The sequence below is a fragment of the Gadus morhua genome, chromosome 13 (assembly GCF_902167405.1).
Source record: "Gadus morhua chromosome 13, gadMor3.0, whole genome shotgun sequence".
NCBI classification, from domain to species: Eukaryota; Metazoa; Chordata; class Actinopteri; order Gadiformes; family Gadidae; genus Gadus; species Gadus morhua.
This window is the reverse complement of record NC_044060.1, coordinates 9,387,718-9,410,225: the sequence shown is the minus strand read 5'-3', so window position 1 is coordinate 9,410,225 and position 22,508 is coordinate 9,387,718. Positions and strand designations below refer to the sequence as shown.

The window sequence follows — 22,508 nt, the reverse complement described above, 5'->3', positions numbered from 1 at the left end:
ACCAGTGCTGCGGCATGGTGTGGATAGTAAAGACACGTTCCCTCCCTACGAGTAGCTTAGTGGGTGTGGCCGCGTGGGGCCCTTTAACTTATACACACACACAACTCACTTGTATGCCTCCGCAGACAAAACCGCGCCAAAACTCTAAATCCGATAGGAAATCCGATTAGGAAATCAACCATGGCCATATTAGCTATTGGTAATTTCAATTCGATGGCGTCCATCCGTCATTGACCGCATCAATAGTGTTGTATGCGGTGATTCGGCGCAGCCGTTCGGGGTCTATGGACGGCGGAGGGATATGTTCTCAGCACTGGGATTCCAGGAAAATCATGGCGGGTAACGCTGGAACGAAAAACACACGTGGCCGCGTGTAGAAGCCGGGGTCTGCTGACTGTCTGTCTGTCTGTCTCACTCTCACTTAAAACATATATATCTCTCAGTTTTCTCCGTCTGCTGGTCTTATGTCTGCCTGTCCGGTCTTCGGTCGATCTGATTGTACCTCAGTCTGTCTGTCTGTCTTTCTGTCTGTCTGGTCTGTCTGTGTGTGTATGTGGTATGTGTGTCTGTCGGTCGGTCCTGTCTGTCTGTCTATCTGCCTGTCTGCCCAGTAGTAGAGCAATGCGGCAGTTACATACGCCTCCAACCCTCCCAGCCACGTAGTACCGAATAAGTCTTGCCTGTGATTACACCAGTCCAGCACAAATGTCCTTTACGCATTCACTGGAAACGCTTGACCACCATTGTATAATAATTACTATCCAGTCGCCACTGCTGCATATTGGCGTAGAAATATTCGTGTGTAGTCAGTCACTAGTCAGTGAAACGCCCCCGACCCATTGGCTAAATTTTAATATATATATAATATTATATATATATATATATATATATATATATATATATATATATATATATATATATATATATCATATATATATATATACGCACACATATATACACACACACATATATATCGATATATAAAATAAATGATAGTAAATATTATGGAACGTGGTTACCTTGGAGGTATTATAAAGAGAGCGAGGGATTTACATAACGTGCGCACGGGCGCTGTGTCCCCCGGTACACGTGCAGAGGCGTCCGTCGAACACGCCCCCTACTCTCCGCGCACGTGAACTGGGCGCTTGGTGCTCTGTTTTGAGAATAGTAGGTATAGACCAACTGACACAAAATATGGGTTTGTAGCAGTAGTCCTACAGCACGAATTGAAACCCATTGATCACATTAAAAAAAGAATGATCAGCAGATATCGAGCTAGTTCCAAATAAACAAAAATGTACACCGTACATTTTGTGAATGAAGATTAATAGTGACCATACAACATTTCTATGCAGGAATTTGAATGCAATTAAATTTTCAAATACCCCAGCCAACATACCCAATTGCTATTTTAATGATTGATTGCTATTGTAACAAAAAAGTCTGAAATGTACAAGCTATATGTAAATTTCAGACTCCCCAGGGTAGATTATCATGGTTTGTTGGTTAGTCCACAGCTCATGTTTCAAGGGAACATTATTCATTAACACTGTATTGACATGCAGGGGAATAGAAGTTCAAATTTTATCAGGAATTATGGGTTAGTCGTTAAGGTGTCTAGATGTGTTATCACCGTCAACCTCTCATGCCGCTCTACAAGAGCACAGAGAGGATTTTTGTAATCTTTTTCTGTGTCTCTGTAAATTAGCCTACTATTCAGCTGGTTTGTTAATTCACTGTTTTCTTGACATTGATGAGGACAGGTCCCTAGTGTCCGAACTGAAATGTACACCAATGACGTTATGAACATTTAAAGCCGTTAGGCTGCATGTGGCGGAAGGGGGCTTGGGGTTATATGAGATGTATCAGATCTGTCCACGCAGCACAAACAAAATAGTACATTCTGTAATAATAACCCTTCATACAGCTGGCATGGATCCCTCACACAGACTAACACAGACACAGACACACGCACGCAAGCATGCACGCACGCACACACACAACCACACGCACACGTGTACACGGACACACATGGTCAGACAGCCACGAGGCGGTTAAAGGGAATAATTGGTTAATACGCCATCTACTGGCAGACCCGCAAAAAGACACTCTGGTTTTACGTTCCATTGAGTTGCCTGGTCAGCCTACAACCTGTCTGTCTCTCAGTCTCTGTCTCTCTCTCTCCCTGTCTCTCTCTCTTTCCCTATATTGCTTTTCGCTCTCAGCTTTACCACATGAACTACGCCGCTCTGTAATGAAAGGGCTGTCACACACACGCATGCTTACACAAAAACACACAAACTCATGCACACACACATCACACACACTAACATCCACACACCAACACACACACACACAGTTACACACATGATCTGCATACTATGGTTATGGGGCCCAGATGTCTCCACCGCAGTCAGAAGCAAGTGGGTTCATTTCTCCTCAGAAGGCAGAGATAGATCTGCTGCTCCTCACCTCCCGGCCTCCAGGGCTCCATCCAACACCATGTTCTCCTCAGTCCCTTGGTTTTTAAATGGGGGTACGTCGTGTACCCCCAGGACTACTGGGAAGGTTTACTCGTTGCTTTAATGTTGGTGATTGTAAAATGGGATTGCCATACAATTAGAGGAACGTGAATACCGAAGATGACAACTTTAGAGAGAAATTAGGGAAAATCGGAATACTGTTACACAACTTTGGTAGATTCCAAAGACTAGAAATAACCTACTCTCTTTCTGTTTTTTCTCTTTCTGAGCTATGATCAAGCCCTTTTGGAGGGGGATTTGTTGTACATGTCTTTGTGAGGTTTTGTGATTTTGTATGCTTGTATGTTCATTGGAGACCAAGCAAGTTTCCACCTCGGGGAGATAAAAGTGTGCATCAAATCGAAATTATGACAAAAATCCTCAGGGTAATAGAAGCCCATGCAGGGGTCTAAATTCAGTTGGTTGAAATCAGCAACCCCGCCACTAGATGCCACTAAATCCTACACACTGCACCTTTAATGTTCATGTTTACAACAAATAACATGCGCATATTATAACTCTGCTGGTGAAAGAGGTACTTGTTTGACTGATAAGATATCTTAGTACAATTGTACAAACAGTTTGAGAATCTCTGGTTCTCAAACTGGATCATAACCCTCACCAAATCCAAACATTTTGTTGTGTTTATAACACAAGGATGTGTTAATAAAGGATATATTATAATATAATATATATAGTTGAAGAAATACTACGAAGAGGAATTTAGCTAAATGTTGATTTCAGGTTGAGTCAATTAATGTGGGATTTACTGAAGGCTGTGAGGAGCTTGAGACACACATGCCCCCTCATAGATACACAAACTTTAACACAACTCATTTGGACTTTGACCTGAATTCTTCTAAACTCCACAAAGATGTCCTGCACAGAAAGAAGGAGGACAACAAAGACGACATCATCATGATTTAATGATATTAAGTAAGTAAACTCAGAGAGACAGACGACGGACGGACGGACGGACGGGACGGACGGACGGACGGACGGACGGACAGACAGGCAGAGTGGACAGGCAGCCAACTTTTTGAAGGCTCATTCATATATTTTTTAAAGAGGAAGTTAAATAAGTCAATGTAGTGACCACATCCCCAAACGCATACACACGCACAATTACACAGACGCATTCACAGTCTCCTTCCGTTCTGGGGTTGGAGTAAGAGGAAGGATGAGGCCTCTTCCCGTTTTAAGAAGGTAGAACCCGCCAACTCCAGAAACCTTTAAAAAGACCAGATAGGAATAGTTGAGATAAGATGACTTGAGATAAGATGTCTTGCACAGGAACCTTCCAGAACCGGACCAATATTCTGCTCTGCAAAGCTAAGCTAAGTGGTTACCATAGCAACATGCAGCTCCCCTGGAGAAGGAACTAAAAGGGACCATTGAAGAGATTCCTAAATGGAGCGTTTATACAGCTTAATTTAAATACACAGTAACATTAACACATGGACCACATGTAGGACCCTACCCCCTACCCCTTAACACTGACCTCTAACCCCTAATAACTGTCTATGTTGTTGGTCTCTACATAACCTTGACCACATTGTGGGTCTCTATGTTAACATTGCTACGTAGAACCACAGAACCATAAATGCAAAGAACTTCGGTGGATCTTTGAAGCAGAGGTATACTTATCCACCCAGAGGACTAACTGGGACCCTTAACCTTAAAGGTCAATACCGGTCTGTGTGATTAAACCACCGTAACTGTCCCCTCTGGCTTCATTCAAACATCCGTTACCAATGCAGTTTTAGTTTGTTATCAATGTCGAAATTGCTTTCTTTGACTAATTCTCCCAAAAAGCATTTAGGGTGATTGAGCCTGCAAATGTAAACAATGGCAATATAGCACTTTCATTTTCTGGAATCAATGTGCGTCGGTCAGTACCGAGCTTGTGGGGCAATATAAACATAGCAGTTAGTCACCATACTTTACAAGTACTTTATATATATTATACTTTAATGTCTTGCCATAAAGACCGAAGTTCTATATTGCTGTTGTTAGAATTGGTGGCAGGCACGTTCAAGCAAAATGCTCTTAAGCAGAATCGGTACATGGATGTCATTTTTGCCCCACTATAAGTTCAATAGATCCAGAAGCCTGCCCCACTATAAGTTCCATAGATCCAGAAGCCTGCCCCACTATAAGTTCCATAGATCCAGAAGCCTGCCCCTATACGTTCCATAGATCGAGACCCTAGCCCCACAATTAGTTCTGCAGATCCAGAACCATGCCCCACCATTAGATCTATAGATCTAGACCTCAGTTCCACAATTAAATCTATAGCTCAAGACCCCTGCTGCACCAGTCGATCTATAGATCTAGACCCCAGCCCCACCATTAAATCTATAGATCAAGACCCCTGCTGCACCATTCAATCTTTAGATCTAGACCCCAGCCCCAACATTAAATCTATAGATCAGGACCCCAACCGCACCATTACGTACATATAAGATCCCTCCATAGCAGAACAAAGACATGTTTCTGTATGTAAATGTGAACGTGCTGTCTGGCAGAGGATTGGCTGCCAGCTCCCAGTATAAACAGTAGCAGACCGTGGTTGCACTGGGCCCAGACAGGGATGACTCACATATCTTCTACATGTGAAGCGAGAGGGATTGGAGAGAGAGACTGAGAGAAGGAGAGAGAGAGGAAGAGAAAAGAGAGGGTTATATTGTGTCTGTTCATTATTTCCCCCTGTACCTTAACATTTATATTTCCCTTCATTTATTGTTCTCTGAATAGTGCTCCTTTATTTTGTTGATAAAAAGCATTGGCAATGTAAATGTTTATTTTCCATGCAAATTAGGCTCCTTTGACTGAACTGAATTGAGGGAGACCGCAAAAAGTGACTGTAAGAGGCAGGGTGCATGATAGAGAGAGAGAGAAAGAGAGAAAGAGATAGAAAGAGAGAAGAGAACAGAATAGGTAGAGAGACTGAGAGAGGAAAAGAGAGTCAAGAGGAGAGAGAGAAGTTGTAAGGGAGAAAGAGGGAGAGAGATAGAAAGAGGGAGAGAGATGGAGAGATACAGAGGGAGGTATTTGCTCTTGGAAGTAGGGTGTTCAGAAACGTTCCTGGCGCTCCCTTCAACGGAGCCTCACAAGATTCCAGGAAGAGAGGGAACAGACGGAGGAGAGGAGTTGGAGTGGAATAAGAGGAGGGAGGAGAGAGGGTGATCGGGGTAAAGTGGAGAAGTGGTGTGAACACAGAGTATATTTAGATCTCTGAACTCACTTCTGAGGGACCATGATCTCCCTCTCTTTCTCTCTCTCTCTCCCTCTCTCCCCTCTCTCTCTATCCACTCCTCCACTCCTCTCTCGCTCGCTCCCTCTCCCTTTCTCGCTCTCTATTTCCACTCCTCGCTCTCTCGCTCTCTCTCTCTCTCTCTCTCTCTCTCTCTCTCTCTCTCTCTCTCTCTCTCTCTCTCTCTCTCTCTGAGGGAACACAGATGCCACTCCTCTACTACAATGCGACTCCACTCACCATATTTGGAAAGAACCACACACATACACACACACGTGCATACACACACGTGCATACACACACACACACACACACACACACACACACACACACACACACACACACACACACACACACACACACACACACACACACACACACACACACACACGCACACCCACAGACACAGAGGGTCCTCTTTTTTTTTACCTACCTAATCCTATTAATTTCTAAGCTAAGCTACCTACCACTGTGTCGGTTTCTCTCAAATTTTTGGTTTGCTTATACTCTCTCTTTTCTCCCTCTCTCTCACCCTCTCTCCCTCTGTCTCTTTCTCTCTTTTAGAATACCTTAAACCGATGCGACAGGACAGGCTCTCTCTATCCCCTCAATAAACATTTAGCTTTACAATTTAATAATTTCACCCTCTCCTTTCCCTTCATCTCCTCTATTCTTCCCTTCCTCTGCTCCTCTCTTATTAAAATGTCTTCCTCAACAACTGGAATTTAAGATATGATTCACTCGATTCCCACCTCCCCCTACCACACTCGCACAATTTCCAATATTATTCATGCAAGGGATAACGTTTTTTTGTTCATTTTTTTTAAATAACCGCAAACAGAATGATCTGTCAGAGGGAAACACAAGGCTGGCACTTTAACCCATTGGACCAGCTGGACCCTAAGGAGGAAGTATTGGTTTTATTTGAGCTTTATTTATACATAGAGACAACATTGACAGGGGACACGCATATTCAAGAAGATGATTCACTCTACAGTCATTCAGCCTCATAGCCCCATTGGCATCTGGCACATCCGGAGACACTGATTAGATGAATATGAAGGGGAATGATTTGAACTAGAATCATGTACACTGGATTCATATTCATATTTATTTTCTACACCCTACCTAGGTGCCTGCCATACTCCAGCTGGCTTTTACTGGGCTCTTTAAGACCAGGAAACATGATGATGTTTAAATCGCTTTATTGCTGAGTTGAAAGACAAAGACACCATGCAGATGATTATTCATGCTGCCGGGCATCAGTTCTCCCTGGCTGTGTGTGGTGATGATTGGAATAACTGGAGCGCATTGATAGCTCAACGCACAACAGGTGTGCAGCCTCACCCAGCCCCACAGTCTAATAAGGCTGACTCTGGCCAGGTGAGGCTGCTCAAACCATCATCCATCCACACACACACACATAACCTGGCTTCTTATGAACTAAACTGGAGTCACTGGATCTACCTGAACTGATTTTTTATAAATGGAATCATATTAACATTGATTAAAATGAACTGGATTGATATGATCTGGAATCATATGAGCAAGGATTCATATCAAGTTTCATAAGTGCTATGGATACATATATGACCTGGAATCATATGATACTGGATTCATCTGAAATTAGATTCTATGAACTGGAAACATGTACTGATTTACATGAGCTGCCTTCATCTGAAGTGGTTGATGTGAGCCAGGCGCTCCACCTATGATTTACTGGGAGTCTAGAGGTTCCATGTCCACCACAGAGCCACAGCACAGCTGTCATTTAGCCCGCCACAGAAATCTACCCCCACCCACGCACTCACATAAACACATGGACATAAACACACACATACACATAAACACATACACCTCTGCATGACCCCATCCTGAGAATAGTGTGAGTCCGTGTTTTTATGGGTGTGGACTTTAGTGATAAATCTTTTACCAATGTTTTTGACATACCATACATATACTATATATAGCTAGACTTTAAAATGAGATATGTATTTGTCTCTTTAAGACACAAACGCACAGGAAGGGCCTGAATTATTGTTAATTTAATATGCTTGGTGGAAGTCTGTTCTATAAAAGGAAATCAGCAGTAATATCCCTGACACATGGTCGCCCCCTAGTGTCTGAAACTTGAACCATGCGTACATAAATACAAAAATACAGAAAGTAGTTCACGCCTAACAACAGCGGCTGGTGTATTCAACATTTTTTTATTTAGAATTTTAAAAACAGACGACAATCAAAATATAAATAAATCTCATACACACAATCTTTCAAACACACAAGCACACCCACAAGCACACACAATCTTTCAAACACACACACCGCCTGGCATGATGTCGTTAAAAGGTGCACTGACCAGGTTACCAATAGGGCAGATATCTCTTCAGCCTTTTACAGAAAAAATTAGTTTGGCCATAAATCAAAAATTTCCCACCACCTTGTCATGATTCAATATTTGAAAATCCTAATCAATTCAAAAAGAAAATGTTGCGTGGAGGGTGGATTGGAAAAAAGTTTGAACCATTCTTAGCTGCTTTCACACCGCCGCGCGGCAACTCACCCGCTCCATTAATTTCAATGAGGGAAGGGCGGCAGAGGGGAGGCGGTTACAAAAGCGGCTGAAAACCAGGCGCGTTGCGCGCCCGCGTGAACGCGCACAGATTCTGCCCTACCGCTCAGCTTTCCCCGTGTTGAAACTTCCGGCGGCAGCAACTGCAGCAGCCGCTTTTGAAAACGCCTGGCCCTTCACACCGCTGCGCCGAACCCTCCGGCAGAGGCGGTGATAAGTTGCCACGCGGCGGTGTGCAAGCACCTTTATGATTGGCTATGAGAATTTTTGGTCATGTGACAACTCTAAGAGGCAGGGCTGCGGTCGTATTTTAGGTATACAATTAAAATGTGACTGATGTTGGATAAAGGTCTCTGATGATGGATAATGGCCTTTTATGTTGGACAAATGTTTTGAATAAAAAAATTATGGTATTTGATGTTGGAGAAAGGTCTTTGATGATGGATAATGGCCTTGTTTGATTTTGAATACATGTCTTTAGTTTGGGACAAATATTTTTTGATATTGAATAAGAAGGTAGGCTATTTGATGTTAGTTGAATTCCACATGTTAACGTCTCAACCTTGTCAATGTATAATACAATCAGAGATATTGTAAAACACAGTCGCAAATGAACCAAGACTGTATCCCTCAAACCCAGGCCTTATCCATCAAGCCCAGATATTATCAAGCAAACCCAGACTCCAATAATCGAATTAAAGCTGTTTACTGATTCCCAGACCTCCTTTATCTAACCCAGACCTGTACCATCTAACCACGACCGTCGCCATCCAACACAGACCTGCTTCACCTAACCCAGACCTGCTGAATCAAACCCAGTGTTGGGCAGCGCTGAGCAGCCATGTCACAGAACCAGTGCAACAACAGGGGGCACCAGGAAGTAGACAGGAAGTAGTCATGTTGACAGGATGTCAACGTTGTGCTGGTGTGCCGCAAGCCTTGATACATTCTTCACCTGCATTCTCCCCCTCTCTGAAAACAGATTGCCCAGGTCCTCCACCCCCTCCCATCCGTCCATCTACCCACGCTTGCATGTCTGTCGGTCCGTGTCTATAAACCCCCTCCACCTGCATGTCTGTCTGTCTGTCTGTCTACCCCCTCAGCCTGTCTGTCCATCAGTCTCCGTGTCTGTCCGTCTGGGTGGCGGTGTCCTGGGCGTGTGTTGCGGGGGCTGAGGGAGCTGTGGGGGTCTCTGCTAGGAGGCCTTCCCCAGCTCTATCTTCTTCTGGATGGCCTTCGCCGAGTGGTAGATGAGAGAGTCTATCAGCCCTGCAACTGAAGAGACACACACACACACACACACACACACACACACACACACACACACACACCACACACACACACACACACACACACACACACACACCACACACACACGTTTTATATGATTCATTAAAAATCTTTCAATGGGAAACAACAGGAGAGAAAATATCAGCTTGTTCATCACCACAAAGAAGGCAAGTAAGTATGTGGATAAAAGGGACGATTTGTGTGTGATGATTGGTTGCACTTTAGAAATGTTGCAGTGATTGAACAAAAATGAAAGCTTGCATAATTGAACTGGGTTTGATTGATGCAGTATGCATTTGACGTGACATCTTAAATCCTGGAGAGCCTGGTAAACAGCGGTGATAACAGATACTGACCTGTAAACACTCCTCCGATGATGGCACACACGCCTGTTAGGAAATGAGTGAACGACCTAAAGAGACAGTGGGAGACAGGTGTGTTATTACATACAGGGTACATGTTATTACACACCCTGTGTGTTGGTACATACCTGTGCTTCTCTGTGAACTTCACCATCATGGGGGACAGCTCATACAAAACAAAGACCCCTGGCAGCCCTTGGTCGCCAATGAGACCGTTGGCCACTTTCTCATGTCTGGTCACTGAGAACTGATTGGTTTTAACCACCTACAGGGGAACAGACAGGGCAACATTTAAGCTAACATACTACAGACAGCTCAGGGGGGGGAGACTAACCCCAAGTTAACTTGTGACACATAGGTAAGGTGCGATACGAATGTTAAGGGTAAATGGCACATACAGGTTGAGATGCTTAGGTCAAGCTCAGACACTCGTGACATATGAAGTACAGAGTTCAGTGAATTAAGATTAGATTTAAATATATCAACTCACCTCTCCCTCTGCCTTCATGTAAATAGTCGGGACTATTTTAACAAAGTACTGGTACATCATCGACGCTGAGTAAAAGAGAAGAGGAAAGTTCATGGTTACAGAATATAACATAAAAATTGATTGCATAATAGATAGGTTTCTTCAGGAAGTTCAGGGTAACGATTCCTGTAAAACTTCAATTAAACAGTTGTCCGCGGCGGGGCGCTGTTCTTTCTTGTCTGCTTTTCTTTTTACCTCGTACAGCGACGTGACGTCCCTTCCTCTAATGGAGTCGTGCTAGCAGGACGTTTAAATCCCACTGCTGTCATTGACCTCGGCCAATACCGTTTTCCTTTTCAACACTTGACCACATTTCCAAGGCACAAGGCAAGGTACGGGTCCGAATGCTGGATTGCTGCTTGTGGTCATAAGATAAAGATGTTTCAGTGTTGGTACTTCACGTCGCCGATATGTGCGACAGCACGACGACGCGCTAAGCTAACAACAAATGGGCCAACATTCAAGAGGGCGAAGTTCTGTAATAGTCATTATCTACCCTTGCAAGAGTTATCCAATAAATACTGGAACTGTAATGTGTACTGATTAAATTAAGTGCGTTACTTTAAATACGATCAGAAACGTCATTTACTTAAGGATTTGTATTCTGCTAATTTACGTTTACCAACCCTCCGCAGCAAATGTCAGTCTACATGGAGACTTTAAAATGGTCGAGATCGATCTTAACAACTTATTGAGAAAGCTTCTTGGATGGTTTGCATGGGATTTAAGTCTTATTGAGGCGTTCCAGTCCTTCACATATTGAAGTATCCGCCATGTTCAGGACTAACTGATAAATGCGTTGCCCCAGATGCCAGTGGCAGTAGGACCGTACGGCCAGGGCCAGGGACAGCCCAGCTGTTTTGACCGGGTCAAGATGGGCTTTATGATGGGGTTCGCCGTCGGAATGGCAGCCGGAGCCATGTTCGGAACATTCTCCTGTCTCAGGTAACCACCAACACCACCCTTTCTGTAGACTGTATTAACATTTGATACCTGTTGAGCGGCAGATAAAAATATTTCAAAAGGATCTGTCCGGTTTGCCAAGACCCTAGGTTAATTGTTGACAATTATCTGGTCTAGAAGATTGTTCAGCAACTCTCCCACCTGTGGCTGGCAAACTATTAAACTGCTCTACGTTCCTTCAGTGGGTCACAGACACAAGTTTACTGTAAATTAGGTATTAATTAGCAGACTTCTATCCAAAACGAACTACAGTAATATAAATGTCACTATGGAGTAGTTAGAGGTAGGGGCATCTTGCGCAATGCCTACTGGTAGTACAATGTGGTTTGAACCAACCAAGCCAATCAATTTTGTCGTTTGTGGTGTCTCTCTCCCTCCCTCCCTCTCTCTTTAGGGTTGGGATGCGCGGGCGTGAGCTGATGGGTGGCGTGGGGAAGACCATGATGCAAAGCGGGGGAACCTTTGGAACCTTCATGTCTATAGGCATGGGCATCCGCTGCTGAGCCACACACGCACACACACACACACACACCCCCGCAAGGCCCGCAGTTCAGCCACCCCCCAACTGTCAATAAAGTTAAGGATGTCAAACATCTGATTGGATGTTGTGTGTTCTGTGGACCAACAGCATGGCTTGATTAATTCAACTACCAAAACCAACTTTCATTTAGCACCTTTTTAGAACGGACAAGTCATGATGACCCTAGTTCTAATGAAGTTGGATTACCCCTCCTTTTCTTTACATTTTGTTTTGCCTTAAATGTTTCTCTTAAACATTTGACAGTTCCACGAAGCTGCCAAATAGTTTGATCAGCTCAGCCACAAGGCCTCTGGTTATCTATTCAGACTAGTATTTGCATTGGGACAACATGGCCATGGCTGATCTCTAATAAAAAAGGTGTTTGAGCTCTGCTGCCCGGACAGAATGGTATCCCATGGATCCTGCTAGTGAAGTATTTGGGTTTCCAAGCAGATCTTTCAAAGCACTTAAGAGGGGTGCAGGTAAGCAGTAGTATTTGGGAGGAGAAGGTGGGGTGTAAGGCGGAGGCTGACCTTGGGGTGCCGTGACGTCTGTACCATCCAGAGGGTTGACGATACCTGGGTAGTCCTTACCGAATGACAGGTGCTTGATCATGTGGGTCATGTTGATCTACAAGAATATCAATATTAGCCTTCACTTCATGAGAAAGTGCTTACGGTTGATTGAAATTATTTTAGCACAAGTATGAATTAATCTGAAGATGGGTTTTAAATGTGAGGAAACCCTTCAAATGAATCAATAACATTTTCTATTTGTGATTTAACAAAGGGATTTGTATTCTCCAAAGATGTAACACCGAGGCTTCCTTTAACGGGAAAGTAAAGAAAGTTCTGAACTTCCAATATAATCTGTATTTGGGCACTGTTAATAATCGATGCCAACAAGGAAATGCTTTTCATCACTGCTACGTCGTCTGATGGCGGAAGGAAGATGTTTTACATAAAGCTGTTACAAGTACCAACTATGCCCAAGCATTGTGCAACCAAGGCACTTCTACTTAAAGTCACCTTCCTTCCAAAGACATAGCAATCGATGCAGAACATGTATTGGGTGGCTGCTATTATCAACTACTACTTATTACATAGATTATACTGGGAAGTTCCAAAATACTCTTTACATTTTCAAATAGAGACTAACGAGTTCCCCTACATAGCTGATCTACTGAATCCTGTATTAACCCATGTTCAAGAGACCGGAGGAAGAAAGCCTTAACAGACACCCCCCCTCTACTGTTTAAATGAATAGATCAGGGCTAAATATATGTTGGATAGGAACCGATAACCTTCGGATGTATACTGTTTGTCCTTACGTTGTCCAGTCCGAAGCTCTGCAGGTCGTGAACTGTAAAACAAACTTCCTGTTAACAAACAGACACCAACATGTTGCGCACTAACACTAGAGTCTTCAAGGTGAAGTATAGAGAAGTGCTTTATCGGGTTTTGATCAGTATTAGTTTGATTATTCACTGTGGGCTCCCAGAACACTAGAGTACACTTCTGCCGCTACTCTCTTTCAGGCCACATTACTGTGTCAAAATAAAAGCGTTCAACATAGTCCCTCCCCTCCCTGCTGTTAGCCAGCAGTACTAACCAGGTAGCCAGTTGTGCTAAGCATGTTTGTGTTGATGCTAACCCCCTAGCCTAGCCAGCAGTGCTTATTCCCAAGCCAGCAATCCAAACACCCCAGCCAGAAATGCTTTCCACCTAGCCAGTAGTACTGAGATTTTGACTATTTTAATGACAACACTTCTTTAAGGCGTTGCCATGGGTGACCATCAAGAATGGAGAATGGTAGAAAAAGTGACTTACTTTCCACAGCGTGCACTGCAGAAAGAAGAGAGAAGTGTCACCATAGTGATGATGGGAACACACACACACATCCAGGACGACTGCAACTAGACAAACTCTCAGCACGTCATTACCCATGATGCACCACTTTACCCCTACTCTAATGCTGCTATCCATGTGGATGTACGAAGTGGTTAAGTCGCAAATCTCCCATCTTTCTTGCGGCATTTCACTGAGGCATGCCCCCTTTTGGTCGTAATATCTCGTCGCTTTCAAAGTAGAGCGAGAAGAGCTGTACAACTCGTAAAGAAGATGGCTGTGCCCATAGTTAATGGGGGTTGAGATGTATTTTCTTTGTATTTGTACCACGTTGGTGGTTTTAATGTTGTTTTTAAATCCTCTTACACACTTGATTTCATTGCTGCTTTGATCCGGTCACCAATGTGTGCATTGCACGGTCTTGCTTTGCGTGCAATTCAATGTAAAGTTGTGTTTTCAAGCTGGTTTGCTAAAGAGGCTACGTTGCTAATGATGAATAGCCTGCTACTACTCCCCCTCGTGGCTCGACAGAAACACAAATGGCAAACTGGAAGGCTGGAGCTAAGGAAATGCGTCATGTTCTCGCTGAAGCTGGTCGTTCGTACCAGCGTACCATCCAAATGGATAGCAGCATAACTTTGTACCTCCACCTAACCGTGTGTAACCTAATGGCTAAACATAACCTTCTCCATCACAATAGCAAGACTTGATGTTCCCAGTCTTGTCCGTCAAAATGTTCATGAGAAATGACAAATTGGGGAAAGTCTGTAGGTACAGCCAGAAGGTACTCAAAAAAGGTACCACACTGTTACTAGACTACTATTTGTTGCTAGTATTCTGTTGCTACACCGGTTATGTGATAAGAGTTTGTGGTTGGTACGCTCTGCAAATGTGGATCTTGATTAAGAGATTTATCACATGGCGACAGAAACACTGATCATCACTGGGCGGGTTAGAACCTGTGTTAGTATGTCACTCACAACATCACCCAGTTGTGCAAGGATAGGAAATGATATTGTCCAAAATAACACTGGATAACAGTTACTACGTGTTCTGCTTTTTGAAAGAGCCTTAGATGAATATATCAAACCGTGGATGAATGGATTGACGCAGATGTTATTATCGGTCTTACCGTGGACATGAGACTGCTGGAAACTCTTGCCAGGAGCAAAATGAAAGTTTCCTGCAACCTGGAGTAGAGGGGGCGGGGGGGAGAAGACAGGTTATCCTCTTTCTTCCATGACGATGAATCACATGGATATGTGAACATGAATGTGTAGCCAGATAATAGCTGTCTTGTAGCAGATGAAACCAACAATATAAGTATTTCCTTGAGGTTCCAGCATCATCATACTGTTTGAATCTTTAACCGTGTTAAAGATGTAACACCGTTCTTTCTGATCAGACGTGACAAACCACATCAACCCCCCCCGGTCCATTTGTGTGTGGGCACCTTGTTGACTTCCAGGAAGCCATACACCTGGCAACCCTCGTTCTTCTGCTCCGCCATCTTCTGGGTGAAGCCCTCGCGCCGACACTGCTCGATGGTGTCGGCGTTCTTGAAGGCCCAGCCACGCCGCCGGTACGCCTCACGCACGTCATCACAGCTGTTACAGCACCTGCACCGCCATGACAGACAAACTGATGAGCCAACACACACACCCACAGAAATACAGATGGAGAGACAGACGGGTGGAGAGAGAGAGACAAGCGAAGAAATAGACGAGTGTCTTACTTGAGGTCTTCAGTCTCGGCCCCGTAGCAGCTTTCACATCTTTCCGGATCCAACTTACTGGGGTCAAAGGTCACACCTTCATCATCGCCACCCAGCTCTGTAAACACACATCATTATCATCCTTTGTAGCACATAGCTCTGTTAACACAGATCTTCATCAACATTACCACCTAGCTCTGCTAACATACACAGAATAATCATCAGCACCTAGCTCTGTTAACACACCATCATCAGCAGCCCCACAAACCTTACCATCACCAGAACCTAGCTCTGTTAACACACCATCATCATCATTAGCACGGCAAACCTTACCATCACCAGAACCTAGCACTGTTAACACACATCACCACCACAACAAACCTTACCATCACCAGAACCTAGCTCTGTTAACACACATCACCACCACAACAAACCTTACCATCACCAGAACCTAGCTCTGTTAACACACATCACCACCACAACAAACCTTACCATCACCAGAACCTCTGTTACACACATCACCACCACAACAAACCTTACCATCATCACCGCCTAGATGTTAACACACATCATCCTCATAAACCAGCATCTTTCACCATCATCCTCACAACATCATCCACACACTCCTCATCACTACCACCACCATCACCGCCCCTCTATCGATACAACCCGTTCCATCATCAGCACAACCCTTACCACCATCACCACCCTTTCTATCAACATCAACTGCATCTTTACCATCAAGCGCCTTTCCATCATCATCATCCCCACCACCCTCATCATCTGATCATAATCACCATCACTACCATCACCACCATTAGCAACATCACCCCCTTACCAACATCATCGTCATCCGGCTCTGTTAACACAGATCAACACCATTATCATCATCACCCTGCTCTGTTAACACACATCATCGCCCCTTTTACCAACATCATCAACACCACCGTTAGCATCGTCATCAACCCCATGCTCACCATCGTTTGCACCCTAACCATCATCACCATCACCCTAGTCTGGCTGAACGGAAGTGGACAGCGTATATTGCCTAGCGTCGGATTTCACCGCTACTCCTCCCCTTCCGATTGCTGGCATTTCCCCCGGCACTATTTTGCATGGACACCGCTCCTGCTTCCCGGGCTTAGCCCCGCCCTAGACACTTGTGATTGGTTTAAAGAAATAAAAACAGGCCCGCCCATTTTCCCAACGGATAGACGGCTCAAGGTAGCGTGGTTCCAGACCATTCTACTTGGTGTAGTTTGGTCTTGCTTTGCGAATCACCCTGACTATCATAAGCACCATCATACCTACCACCCCTCTCCCTCCCACAGCTCTGTTAACACACAGCACCATCATCATCATCAACACCGTCATCATCACAACCATAACCACCAAATTTTAGATTAGGATGCTGCATGCATACATATTCCATCACGTCTTGTAGCCAATCAAAACAGGGAAGATGTACATAACAACTGAAGCTTTCCCGGGGGTAGGGATGTCTAGAGGTTGCAGGTTACCGTGTTTCTCTGCCTCCGTGGTGACGGCTTTGAGGTCTTTGTCCAGACGGCGCTTGAAGAGGTTGTGTTCTACGTCCAGCTGCTGCTCCCCAGCAACATCCATTGCATCTATACTGAGGTCTGAGAGAGACATTCATCCACATCAGAGGGAGAGCGAGAGACAGACAGGAGAAACCTCAATCCTGTAACAACAAGTTACAGGATTGAACAAGTCGTCGCATGACAAATCAGGTGCCAGGGTCGGCTGGGACCTACAGGCACAGGGCATGTGAGGAAAGATGACGTCGATGTTGATCTTCAGTTTGTCTCCTCGCGATGTGTCGACGTACAGTTCAGGATGAACCTGGAACCAAACAAAACATTAGCCATCACCCCCTTAAAGATCACCACCATTAACCCCAAAATAACTCCATCCCCCCCCCCCCCCCCAAGAACATCAATACTATCAACTCGGAACATCACCCCAATTTATCCAAACCGTCACCACCTCAAAAAATAAACACTGTCACCTCTACAAATATCACAACAACACTTCTCTGAACTCTGGGCTATCAGGCTGTGTACATGTGTTTGTATGATAAACAAGCTGTTGCTACATTCCTAAAGTCTCTTTTTTGAAGATGCACTGAAGCTAGATCAAATCTTTTGTAACTAGCCAGATATTTCTTACCATACATCATATTAAGGCTCACCCTCATAGAACTTACACTGAGAATCATTACTAATATGTGCAACATTGGCATTACACTGATACGTTATATATTCTACATTCTATCATCCACTTTCCCTATACACTTAACCCCCAGGAAGGACTAGGTGTGTTGTCCGTGTGAGGGGAGGTGAGTTTACCTCTTTGGTCAGTAGTACTGCAAGTTCAGAGAAGAACAAGATCAACATTATTAGACCGCTCACGATGGTCACTGAGAGAGAGAGAGAGAGAGAGAGAGAGAGAGAGAGAGAGAGAGAGAGAGAGAGAGAGAGATAAAAACTGTATCATACTGTCACGGGCACATTGTATCATTAGTACAGGTTCTCAAACACAGTGTTGACAACACTGTAAATACAAATGGGCAGGCTACATTGTCGAGAGCAATGGAAGACGTACTACATCGGTGTTGCCTTTTGCAACCCCACTAATTTATCCTCGAACATCAATTTATTCAATATTGAATGCAACACATGACACAGCATGCCTTTTAATATCCATGTATCGTCATACATCAATCGATCCATGTATTGATGACCAGTTAGTATGGATGAATGGGTGGTCTGCTTTAAAATTACTACTTACCAGTCGCTGCCGCCCCACGTTTTGGATCCTGAAGTCTTCTAGGGTTTTGGGATACGCATCAAATTGTTTCAGTTTGTTTAAGGTGTCCATGCTGTGGAGAAAATACCGTCTCGGGTTGTTGAAGGTTTTGGGGTTCGAGTCCCGGTGCACATTCGACAATACTTTCACTTCCGGGACTTGAAGAGTTTTGAGCCATCATCTTCGACCCGCGTAAGAAGTCCACTAAAACGGTAATTTTAAGTGCAACGAATCTTGATCATTTTTTTCATTCCCTATTTACTGATCTCAGTCTCTCCGGGCTATAGTTTAATGGGATTTTGGTTTGGAGAAGGTCTTACAAACCTGTGAGGTTGTAATACAAGAGATCGTAAATAGTTAATTAATATATAATATTAATAATTAATTATATTTTAACCCCTCTAAGGCTGCCCTTTAGTGCAGTGCTATTATATGTATTAATTATTATTTGGATAAATCCACCCTGATTACTGTTTTTTTTTGTAATCACTTTTTTTAATCCAAAAACAAGCTTTCAAAGCCGAATTCGCTCATATATTTTATAATAATATATAGATAATTAAACAACACTGAAATCAGCATTTATGTATTATCCGTTAATATTGAACAAATCAAGCAGCCTCAAAAGGTTTTGCACCCGGTGCTTTGCTTTGCAGATACAGACGGCAGTGAACGGAGTACCTACTTCTTCCCGCTTCCAAATCCACCAGGGTCCTTATAGTGCGGACCTGAACAACCTACAGCAAGCAGCCCGGTTTACATTGCTGTAATTTAATTGAGTTTTAAACCTAATTCATCGACAGACATGTCTGTTAGAGAAGGTACGTTGTATCTAACGTTAGTAACTATTGTTCATCTCATTCGAACAGGTCGTTATATTATCCTTTCTATGTTCTTAGCTCGCTAACTGTGAAATACGCATGTCAAGTGGCCATCATAGTACGATCTTAGTCGGCTTATATATAACATAAACCCTTCTTTAACACCCGCAGGAGGCAAGAAGAAGCCGCTGAAGGCACCCAAGAAGCAGAACAAGGACCTTGATGATGTAAGGGGCATTATAATGGATTCATATTTTTATTGGGATGCGTGTCCTGGACCCCTCCCCGTGCGGGTCTAGTGATGAACAGAATCGATGCGGGCGCTGCTGCAGTCACTAGATGCACCATTCACTATTAGAAAAACCATTCACACGTAATATAAAGACTATTAACTAACCCTATGGAATTATAAGTAGGGCCGAATATCCATAGACAAAAACACAGCGCAATAAACAATTCTTGAATTGTATAGAGTAGAATTTGACACTTGCAATTCTGTGTTGTTGATTTAGTTGTTATTATCGTTATTATTTGGCAGGTAATTTCAAATAATTATTTTTTCTAACCACACAATTCAGGTAGCAATTTAGGTAGGTCCTACTACCGTAGTTTGGAGGCAGGCCTCCATGCAGCATGCTACATCGCTGCAATGGTTTATTGGTATATCCATTGCTATTCCTGTGGTACTGATGACATAATTTTGACCCGAGTATGAATTTTTGAAGATGAGAAATAATCGGTGATGTCTATGAACACTAGTAATCGCATGACATCACCCATTTGTGTGTCTGTAGGAGGACATGGCCTTCAAGCAGAAACAGAAGGACGATGCGAAGGCGATGGATGCCTTAAAGGCAAAAAGCTTCTGGAAAAGGACCTTTAAGTAAGAAATAACAAAATAATTACAAATATACGACAAGATGATGGGTGAAATAATGATTTGATGGGCAGATATAGACCATCTGGGATACTTTTTGCCATATTTATTGAAATTGTCCTAGTGTTTCCAGAATGTCTACCCTAGCTTTAAGTAGTACTATATTTGTACTTAAACAAATGTGTATTTGTAGTGCTTCATATGTACTTGGATAAACATGGGTAATAGTTTTTTAAAGGTGCATCTAGTTCAACCCGATTGCTCTCTCTTCATCAGCGGCGGCGGTATCAAGAAATCAGGCAAGAAGTAAGGATAGCCAAACGCTACCATGACAACCACCTGGTGTGCAACCGACGTCTCAGGTTCCAGCCATGCCCCTTCCTGTGAATATCACCCTCATGCCCAACCTCCCACAGTTCCAAGACAGGTCTGGGAAAATATTAGAGATCAGTTGTCCAGAACCTTGAAGCTCCAACATGCAAGAGTCAAAAGCAGAGGCCTGTTACATGCATACGGCCCACCTGCCGCCGTCAGCCGCCCTGGTCCGGAAACACTCCTGGCAAATGTGGACTTGCTCCTCTATTAACTACTGGAATCTCAAGTAGCTTTTGATTTTCCTGAAAAGTATTGCTGTTGTGAAGAAGATGTCAATAAAGTTTTTTTTTCATCTTGGTGTTATTTATTGGTTTTGGGTTTTTTAATGTCAGTTTATTCAGTCACTGGGTTTTCTGTTAATTCAGTACAAACTAAGCATACTGTTGAGGAGGTAAAGCAATTCTGTCAGCCTGAGGCTGTATGCATTTCATGATGCACATGCAGACTACTAGCTGGTTCCATTGGCACAATATCATATGTCCATGACACTAATGTCCATTTAAGATGCATAAGGAAATATTTCACAGATCTTCCAGTTGCACAAACTTCTGCTGTGAAGCCTTATTATCTACATGTTTCCTGACTTCACTGGTTATCATGTGAGTGCCATCTCCAATGCCTTCTGTCAGGGTCTGGATGCTCCGGCTGTAGGGTTAGGATTAGGGATGTCCGATATTGGCTTTTTTGCCGATATCCGATATGCGATATTGTCCAACTCTAAATTTTCGATGTCGATACCGATGTCGATATTTGGGTTATTTATTTTTCCTCAAACCTAAATTAGGTAACATTACATATCTCCTGTTGTGGAATTAACACAACATGCTTGATGTTATTGTGATGCCCCACTGGATGCATTCTTGAATGTAACAAGGCTTTCCAAATGTTAACATTGTCTGTGCAAAATAAGAAAAATACTTCAACTTAATTTTAGGGAAAAGTGCCATGTTTATTTTTATTTTTTTAATGGTCTCAGACAACAGTTTGGATTACACTCTCCCTGAGATAATCTTGACAATGCCCACAACAAATAGGGCAAACTTGACTTCACAAATGATAAGACATTGTACCTGAACAACTATGTGCAACATAGCAGTATGTTTCTTTAACTAAAACTCAATAACCTTAATTGAATAAATGCACAAATATGAGTCAATTACAATGTGCACTGTACTGCACAATTTTGAAAACATTTATTTGAGCTATAAATAAAAATAAATAAATAAAAATTAAAAAAAATCGGTTTTAAGGCAAAAAAAATCCGATACCGATATTGACCGATATTACATTTGTATGCTAATATCGGGCCGATAATATCGGTGGGCCGATAATATCGGACATCTCTAGTTAGGATGTTTGATCGGTCGTTAGGTTTCGGTTGCTAAGTTACGATGCTCCAGCTTTGCTTCTGGAGCTGCAGCACCTCGATCTGCAGACAGTAGCTTCTCCCTCTCAAGCAGGAGGTTTCCTCTCTGTATATCCACCAGATCCTCGACTGGAAATAGGAACATACGTTGACTGATCTAGTACGGACCCTAATACCTCAATGTAATACCTGAACTTGACCATCTCTAGCCTGGTGTTTTTGATGTCTTACCAACAGTGGTGTCTTGTTTCTGAACGCAGGACTTCAGCTCAACCTCCACGGGGTAGTGGTCGCTTACCTTCAGTGCCTGGGGGGGGGGGGGGTCAGAAAGAACTATAAGATCAGACTATCAACTTGTAATGCATTACAATTTATCATGGAGTATAGGATGGAAGGTTTATTAAAGGATGCTTATGACAGTGAGAAGACCCGACCTGTTGGTATGTGAGTCCATACTCCTTCTGGAAGTTGAATGGTTTTGCGGAGTTAGGAACCACAGCCGACAACATGTCCTTACCATACACCACTATCCTGTAAGAGAGAAGGGAGAACTGAGAAGTTAGCTGGTTGTTGTGATAGAGTGAGTGGCAGTTCTGAATGACTCACAGAAGTACTTTGGACACAATTATATTTAATACTATTATATGTAAAACAAGTTTCTTAGT

The 22,508-nt window shown here is 43.3% G+C and overlaps 4 protein-coding genes across 11 annotated transcripts in view; 2 read left to right on the top strand and 2 right to left on the bottom strand.

The window, feature by feature from the left end:
* Nucleotides 1-7,967: 7,967 nt before the first annotated feature.
* Nucleotides 7,968-18,588, bottom strand: ergic3 (ERGIC and golgi 3). 6 transcript variants are annotated; one of them, XM_030374184.1, is made up of 14 exons: nt 18,380-18,583; nt 17,945-18,015; nt 17,351-17,438; nt 17,096-17,215; nt 15,597-15,693; nt 15,315-15,480; nt 14,994-15,051; nt 13,844-13,858; nt 13,345-13,376; nt 12,548-12,644; nt 10,493-10,557; nt 10,131-10,267; nt 9,997-10,052; nt 7,968-9,625 (listed from the first exon to the last, which is right to left on the bottom strand). In XM_030374184.1, the coding sequence occupies exons 1-14, from the start codon at nt 18,474-18,476 to the stop codon at nt 9,546-9,548; spliced, it is 1,179 nt and encodes a 392-aa protein (XP_030230044.1). In that variant the 5' UTR covers nt 18,477-18,583; the 3' UTR covers nt 7,968-9,545. The 6 variants fall into 6 exon arrangements, with proteins under 6 accessions (XP_030230044.1, XP_030230040.1, XP_030230045.1 ...); XM_030374182.1 differs by having other exon boundaries at nt 9,441-9,625; nt 18,387-18,587; XM_030374180.1 differs by having other exon boundaries at nt 9,997-10,267; nt 18,387-18,588.
* romo1 (reactive oxygen species modulator 1) lies at nt 10,719-12,092 on the top strand. 2 transcript variants are annotated; one of them, XM_030374195.1, is made up of 3 exons: nt 10,719-10,863; nt 11,340-11,476; nt 11,889-12,092. In XM_030374195.1, exons 2-3 carry the CDS (start codon nt 11,340-11,342, stop codon nt 11,995-11,997), a joined length of 246 nt encoding a protein of 81 aa, XP_030230055.1. In that variant the 5' UTR covers nt 10,719-10,863; the 3' UTR covers nt 11,998-12,092. The 2 variants fall into 2 exon arrangements, with proteins under 2 accessions (XP_030230055.1, XP_030230056.1); XM_030374196.1 differs by having other exon boundaries at nt 10,720-10,858.
* A 473-nt stretch (nt 18,589-19,061) lies between the features above and the next one.
* Nucleotides 19,062-20,767, top strand: tma7 (translation machinery associated 7 homolog). The gene is made up of 4 exons (XM_030374197.1): nt 19,062-19,225; nt 19,397-19,452; nt 20,020-20,108; nt 20,379-20,767. Exons 1-4 carry the CDS (start codon nt 19,210-19,212, stop codon nt 20,410-20,412), a joined length of 195 nt encoding a protein of 64 aa, XP_030230057.1. The 5' UTR covers nt 19,062-19,209; the 3' UTR covers nt 20,413-20,767.
* Nucleotides 20,768-21,662: 895 nt separating this feature from the next.
* Nucleotides 21,663-22,508, bottom strand: part of dnase1l4.1 (deoxyribonuclease 1 like 4, tandem duplicate 1) — a 6,624-nt gene continuing 5,778 nt past the window's right edge. For both annotated transcript variants that reach the window (XM_030374186.1, XM_030374187.1), the window contains 3 exons: nt 22,278-22,374; nt 22,075-22,150; nt 21,663-21,972 (listed from right to left, as the gene is read on the bottom strand). In XM_030374186.1, coding sequence (XP_030230046.1) covers nt 21,845-21,972; nt 22,075-22,150; nt 22,278-22,374 — 301 coding nt within the window. In that variant the 3' untranslated portion in view covers nt 21,663-21,844. The remainder of the gene's footprint in view (nt 21,973-22,074; nt 22,151-22,277; nt 22,375-22,508) is intronic.

Coding starts and splice junctions, on each gene's coding strand:
- romo1 (XM_030374195.1), top strand. CDS start 11,340: ATGCCAGTGGCAGTAGGACCGTACGGCCAGGGCCAGGGACAGCCCAGC. Junction 11,477..11,888: donor GGAACATTCTCCTGTCTCAG/GTAACCACCAAC, acceptor CTCTCTCTTTAG/GGTTGGGATGCGCGGGCGTG.
- ergic3 (XM_030374184.1), bottom strand. CDS start 18,476: ATGGACACCTTAAACAAACTGAAACAATTTGATGCGTATCCCAAAACC. Junction 15,052..15,314: donor GCTTCCTGGAAGTCAACAAG/GTGCCCACACAC, acceptor CCTCTACTCCAG/GTTGCAGGAAACTTTCATTT. Junction 10,268..10,492: donor ACATGAAGGCAGAGGGAGAG/GTGAGTTGATAT, acceptor GTTCCCCTGTAG/GTGGTTAAAACCAATCAGTT.
- tma7 (XM_030374197.1), top strand. Junction 19,453..20,019: donor AGAACAAGGACCTTGATGAT/GTAAGGGGCATT, acceptor GTGTGTCTGTAG/GAGGACATGGCCTTCAAGCA. Junction 20,109..20,378: donor TTCTGGAAAAGGACCTTTAA/GTAAGAAATAAC, acceptor TCTCTTCATCAG/CGGCGGCGGTATCAAGAAAT.